Source organism: Manis javanica, chromosome 3 (genome assembly GCF_040802235.1).
Source record: "Manis javanica isolate MJ-LG chromosome 3, MJ_LKY, whole genome shotgun sequence".
NCBI classification, from domain to species: Eukaryota; Metazoa; Chordata; class Mammalia; order Pholidota; family Manidae; genus Manis; species Manis javanica.
Genome location: NC_133158.1, coordinates 189,911,314 through 189,918,697, shown reverse-complemented (window position 1 = coordinate 189,918,697; position 7,384 = coordinate 189,911,314). Strand labels below are relative to the sequence as shown.

Genomic DNA, 7,384 nt, shown 5'->3' with positions numbered 1-7,384 from the left:
TTAGGTTGCAAAACAGAGTCTGTCAGCAACCTTACTGAGTCCAACCTTTCAAGTAGGTAATCAACTGACAATCTTTAATAATTAAAGGATTAAATGGAAATACCCAAGATGCTGATAGCATAGTACCATTCATTTCTTAAAGTATATAACTGTGTTTTAGGAGTCTGTTAAAGTAAAATTCTCAAAAATTCAAAATCATGACTCTTAAGCAAATAAAATTATATGACTGCCATCAAATGTTTATTAAAGCAAAATTATCAAAAGGATAACACCGCAACTCCTATGTAAATGTACAATGAACATATATCAAAGGTTTTATTCAAATAGCTAATTAACAAGGGAACCAGTATGATGGTAAAACCATTTCAAAGAATATTTCAAAAGCTAAATAAATTCAGGCAATGTTAGAATAAGATTGCTGTACTAGATATTAACTGGTTAATGTTCAACAGGGTAATAAACTATAAAACCATTAGGGCTTTTTCACCAGAAAAAAATTACTTGCATCTCTGAGGGATAAAAATCTACAAGTTAACCTCTGCCCCACAACACTGTTAAACAGCCTATTCAATACAAAAGCAAGCCCAGCAGTGCACTGAAACAACATTCAAAAATCTCTTCTGACAATTTCCAAGTGCCAGACAACTTTCCTGACAAGTTGAATTATCTTTTATGAATAAAGGTACTTAATTCTTGATGATGCTATTTAGTTTTTAGGGAGAGGTCTTTATGATCTTTATTTGGCCCACGTACAATTTCCATATCATATTTTCAGACTAGTGCCCTGAATGTGCCTTACACTGTTTTGTGCTAAGATAAACATTAGAATTTAAGACAGTGTGTAGACGAATTTACACCCAGGTTAATGTATACTTAAAGGTACCATGGAATAAAAAAGCTATTACACAAGTTTAGAGATTATAAATATTTTAAGCATAAGTCTAAGTAGTTTGTTTTTCAATAAACTCTCAGGATACCTAAGAAACTTAATAAATATGAATGCTATGAAGAAAACTTAAACATAATTGTAAGACTCATCCCAAGCAAAGAAAACCAAATATTAAATATTTTGTTTATGATATGTTGACTAATGTACATACCACATAAAACAATGCTACATGTACACCAGGAAAGCAAAATATCACTAAGAATATAAAATCCATCCTTCAATAAACAATCCAATATGATTCTTGATTATGCAATTTTTATCACGGATGAAGATAGCAAACTTTCCCCTATTATTAACATCTGAAAATAACCCATCCACAAAAAAAATGAACCCATCTATAATTCAAAAGCACACATCTTATATTTTTATTATGGATTTTTAAGATATGTCATTATTTTCATATCATCAGCTTAAAGAAAATAAATCACACAAGAATAGGCTTTTGCAAGTCTGCCAAGATAAATTGTTCTATTTTAAATTTATCAAGTTATAAATACACCACATAATGTGCTTATGTGAACCAAACCACAGCATAATCTTGAGTACATGTGAAAGGCACAGAGTATTCTCACTGTTTCAGTAAGAGAAAAGAGGAGCATGGCTTATTAGAATTAAAAGCCAGGCCTTCAGCTATCCATTATTCAAAAATGATACAGCATGACTTATTCACTGGTTATAGAATACATTGTTAAAAAGCAAAGGTGACTAAAATAAAAATGTGTTCCTGGACCTTTTGTTTAATATTAAGCATTTCGGACTGCCTGGAGGCAAATAAACAAAAGTCCGGCCCACAGACGGGAGGACCAAGCTGCCCCAAAGCAATGTGGCTGGAGACACAGAACTAAAGCTCGCTTCTAAGGCACCTGGAATTCCCACCACCAATATCAGAGGTTTGGATAAAGATGGTATAGTCCAAAAAAGCATATTTAAAATGCACTTATGCCCCCTTGATAAGACAAAGTGTAGGCAACTTGACAAAGAGTCGCTTAAAATCAGCAGCTCAAAACCTTTTGGTTTTCGGTCTCCAAACATTTTTTAGGGCAACTTTTCACTAATATGCCAATTCATGAGAGAAAGGGGGATCACAAAAAGCCCAAATACAGCCTGTAAAAGTGGAGATGCAGGACAGTCAGAGAATTCTGAATGTGTGGGACTAGAGGGAGGCACTCAGGGACATGGAGAGGAAACAAAGAGGAGAATGATCTGAGGACCAACTCTCCCAGGGTCGGGGCTGCAGACGAGGGGACTAAAAGTAGTACTTGACTGCGGGCCTAGAGAAGTTATAATTAGGGATCGAATGATCTGCTTTTCGTTGATCTATCTTCTCTTGTACTTACTATGTAATTTTGACATTTTGTCCCTATACGTTTGTATAAGCTGGAATTTATAGATATGCTCTTTTTGAAAACTTAGTTTTATTGAAATGTTTTTGATAGTTCTAATTTACAATGATATTGAGTTACCCTTGAAGGGAACACAGAAAATGGGGTACGCTTTAGCAATGATACACAGAACTGAGGAAACAGAAGATACTCGTATTCTTAAATTGCATTTTTAAACACTCAGAAAGAAGTCAGTATATCGGGTTTTAAATCAGGGATGGGCTGTGTGGGGGTGGAATGGAATGGGTCTCTTCCAAGGACATGAAGACCCAGCACAGGAATACTAAATGCCCACTTTCTTCCACTTAATTAAAAAGTTAGTAGAAAGAATATGAGAACTATTTGAGGCTTAATATTGTCCAAATTCAGTTTTAGTTCCAGTCATTTGCTTCACTGAGGAGAACTGGCCAGAATCAGGTTTTAATTTAATTTATTTGGCATAAGCCAAACAATATATTTAGATACACTCATTATTTGGTCCTATTGTCAATATCTAGGCCATATCAATTAAATCAGTTTGAATATAATTACACAGAACAAATTTGAAGGAATCCACAATTTACTAACAAAAGACACAGAAATGATAACATATCCTTTGTAGAAATGACAAAGTTTTGAAAAAGAGCACCCATTACAAAAAAGGCACTCTACAACTACATCTTCAAATAGGTGATTTCATGCCTTAAAACTGTTTAATTTCTAAGCTATGAGACATAAGTTGGACCAAACTTGAGAAAGCAAAACTACCTAATGTATAAACCATCAGATTTGTATGATTTCTATACAACCAAAAATTTTTCTGAAAAGGAAAAGGAAGTATGATTCTTGCTGCTCAGATTCAGAGATGGCTGATTATGTATAGATGCAAAAGATAATATCCTGGCGGCTTTGCAAATAATCTACCACTTCTATTTAGAATTATGGTATGTGCTCATGTTTTTGCAGCTCACGTGCCTGAGTCTTCCAGGGTAAGATTGCCTCTGGGTAGCGTTAGGGCTGCTTTGTTTTAACTTTCAGCAACAGAATTAGGTCAAGCATCATTCCCATTAGAATTTGGTCAACCAGTCAGAAAGGCATGAAATACAGTTTATCAAAGGAGTATGCACCTCTGGTTTACACTGTTCTATTCAGTGACACGACAAATATTTCAACAAAGCTAACTGGAATAATGACTGCTACCATTCTGTAATCAACTAGTGAGACTCAACATGACATGATGTTAGAGAAAAACAGAAACATTTCTTGAGCAGTATGTTTTTTAAAACCTTTTTAAGTCTGTTTACAGTGCTTAGGCCCATCATACATAGTTGGTGAAATTCATTTATCTTATGTATTCATCTACACTGCCTCATTCCTGAAAGGACTTGAGGTGTGTGTACTTGATTTGAAAACACAAACAAGAATGTGTACATATATCTAGTTTTCTATCCAGGAGACCCTTTTGTTATTCATTCATAGGTAGCACTTTGGCCCCATGGGCGTTGATGTAGGTGAGAAGGATTTTAGCTCTCTGCTCTATTACATCAATGAGCTTTTCAATTCCTTGTCTGCCTCCTTGACTTTCCCAATAAACTTTATCAAGAAACAGAGACTGAAGGAGCTTTTGCCGTAAGTGCTGGCTCTTCAAAACAGAAACTGCAGATTCAGGAAACCTGAGAAGATAGAATGAGAGTTCATTTTTAGCAATTTCTGGGAAATATTATGCCTTACCCAATTGCTCTGCTCTTCATTAATCTGGCATAAATCACACTATCAAATAGCACTTTGAGAATCAAAACATTTTTGTCACTGTCAAGCTGACACTTCTCTTAATAATAATAAACTAGAAGACGATGTTTCAACGGAACTGAATTTTCAGTACCATTGAGAACTTGTCATACTAACATTTTACTTAACGTCATTGCATGTATGCAGAGAGAGACACAGGAATAAAAAGATCCTATTAGGCTGGCAGAAATACTTTCCTCAGTTTTCAGCTCCATTTCAGCCACAGAAACCATTTTAAACTGTCGAGTAGAATAGTGTCCTCGTAAGTGTCAATGTGGGGTTTTATGTAAGAAAATATGAGAAGCAAAATGCTGACATTTTCAGTAAAGTATTCTCTCTGAGTAGAAGCTGCATGACTAAAGTTAATGTGAAATAATCCCAAATGTATGTAGTAAAAAAAGAGAAAGGAACCATTCCAAAATGCCCAAATAAACAAAGAACTGCTTTTGATTCAGATTATACTTCAGGAATTCTAAGGATCAGGAAGCATTTTATTAAACTGGAAGACTGAATTGCTTTCAAATAGACGTTGCAAAACTGAAGATAGAGAGCCGAGGCATTCCACAAGGAACCATCTTTCTGGAAAACCTGAGGCCCATTTTAGAAGGGTCCTTGCTAAATTACCTTAAGAGAGTGCATTGTGTATTCTGCTCTTCATTCAGAAAGTATAAAGCACAAACATTATCTGAAAGACTAAATAAATTTATGGTCCATTCTCCTAAGTCATGTTTTGCTTTGGCCTCTTCCAGCTTTCCTTAATATGCTGACGAAAGCGAAGGAAAAATATTGGAGGTTAATAGTAATTTTCATGTAAACATAGCTGTTCCTTAGAAATGAGCATAAGAACTTAAGAACATATACTTGCTTGAAGAGTACAGTTTGCCAGAAGGTTCAGGCCTTCCTAGTATTTTTCCTAATTTCAGTGTAGCAAGCTGAGGATAGCACTCGAGGGCGCAAACACAAGGGATGCAGGTGTGCAACACTTCTGATGCTGAGGAAATACCAAAGGCCTCAGGGTCTGAGGAAATGTGGAATTAAATAACACTGGGAAGATGCTCTGAGCTCCCTGAAGACATGTACTATACAATTTAGTGGCCATAATACTGGTTAAGCTAGCATTTTGCTCTATGAAGTATTAACAATCCATGATTTATAAATTCTATGCCTTTCAACTAATTTAGCTGTGGCAGAATGAGATGAAACTATTAAAATTGTGGATCTCTTTCACGATTAATCCTTTTCATAAAGTAAAATCAAAATACTACCTGTCCTTGCATTATATTGATTAATAGGAATATTCTATGTGTAAATCTGGGTTAGCAAAGTCTTCATTTTTACTTTACAGCATGTGAATTACATATTCAAAGAGGATTTAACTTTAAACTCATTACTCCTCACAATGCATTTAAAATTAAATCTTCTTTGCAAGGCTAACCAAAATAATACTCACATTTATATGAGTGTATGTAATGGATGGATTGTATTCTCTGAGCATTTTTAATTCTAAGAGGAAATAGAGGCATTTAAGAAGATCCCATAATATGAATTCAGTAAATGATGTTTTAGGTATGTAAATTTTCCTACACGTAAAAATCTGCTTTGCTTAGAGACTTGAAAGAGACTCTGCCATATATTCTACCTTCAATTCTTCACCAAGACATGTGAGGAAGGAGTATTAACAGGCAAGATATGCAAAATATATCATGAAACTCACAGGAACAGTATTTTCTCTAGTGTTGAAAGTACATAAAAATCCACATTACATAATTTCTTACAGTGCTAGGAAGAGCTATTGAAATATACTTTAGAGTATTACTAACATGAGCAATAGTAACAGCATGAACACCACAAATTATTGCAGAAAAGTTATTGGACTTGGATTTGGAAGACCTGGGCTGTACCTCCATTTTTAGATTTACATATATACTGTCCAGCAGTCACTCAGCTTGTTAATTATTTTACTAAAGCACCCCTCTATTTTCAAGTCTCAAACACACCCCAATTTCTTAGTCACTCTGATATTCCACTAAGGTAGGAAAACTATTAAGAATGGCTATGAGCTGGAGCCTGAAAACTAGCCTCTATCTCCATAGCTGGAGTTGAACAACACCTCAGACTCAACAGCAGGCTTCTGCCACTATTAGTTCCTGTCACTGTTAAGTGTCTTAATTTCCTTTATTTCCAAATAGATGTAACCTCAAGATACTTTTTCTCACAATGTATGTCTACTGGAAGGATTTCCAAATGCTCAAACCCCTCCTACCTGAATTAAACAGCCACTGCCCTCTGATACTGTCTTCTCCTCAGCAGATGGGCTCTAATTGTCCACCACATTCAGGAGAGTCACTTTAGTTAATTATGCCTTTGGACATTCTGCCATGTCAGTAACCGCACGTGTGTTTTATCCTCTATCCCATGCCCTAACAACAGAATGTCTGCCTCCTGCTAATTCCTGGTCTGCCAGTTCCCATTGCAGAGATCCCTGCACACGTCCAACCTAACCCACAGGATGGATGTGAAATGTGGAGGGAGTTTTGTGGGCTGGTGAGGGTGCAACCTGGCTGCACTTGTGGGTTTGTCTCCTTCTTCTGGGGCTCCATTATTGGACTGCACATCCACAATTCCTCCCAAGGATTCTTCAGTCAGATATAGGATGTGAGTTTTCTCAAAACCTTACTAGTTATTTAATAGAAATGTGATGCCCTGCAGATGTTACTACATCATAAGACTTACTCTTTGATGCCTTCTAATAATTTGAAGTTTAAGTTATCTTCACTTCTGTCAAAGAAACCCTTGTTGTCTATAAAGACCAAATGCCTTGGGTCATGCTTTCGCTGGATAATGTGTGCTAGAGCCACGGAATCTTGGTTGTCACATTTTGGCCTCAGTCCATTCTGTACACAGGAATCTTCCTTTCGAGGTCTGAATCCACAGCAATTTGTATCTAAGCGATTATAAATCTGAAAATGGAAAACAAAAACAAAATCCAAGATGCTGAGTAAAAACAAAACTTGGGAATGTTAGATTTCCAAAGAAAGGGTACTTTCTAAAAGGCTGACTTGCCAGAATCTAATAGGGCCAGGCTCCTTTAATTAAAGGCAACTGTCAGCATAAGTCCACGGCTCACATCCTTCTGACTCAGCTATGGTTATAAGCATTTCCAGCTTCTGCTAGCAGCTCTCAAGTCAAGTCATCCAAGTTAGGCGTCTCCACCCTTAATATTCAAAGTTCCCACTGACATCACATATATATTCATGGCCAAAGAATCTCTCACTCTGTTCATGAC

The 7,384-nt window shown here is 36.1% G+C and overlaps 1 protein-coding gene across 1 annotated transcript in view; it reads right to left on the bottom strand.

Moving 5' to 3' along the window:
* Positions 1-218: 218 nt before the first annotated feature.
* Positions 219-7,384, bottom strand: part of GASK1B (golgi associated kinase 1B) — a 40,470-nt gene continuing 33,304 nt past the window's right edge. The window contains exons 3-4 of the mRNA XM_017656656.3: positions 6,832-7,058; positions 219-3,983 (exon numbers count right to left, since the gene is read on the bottom strand). Coding sequence (XP_017512145.1) covers positions 3,776-3,983; positions 6,832-7,058 — 435 coding nt within the window. The 3' untranslated portion in view covers positions 219-3,775. The remainder of the gene's footprint in view (positions 3,984-6,831; positions 7,059-7,384) is intronic.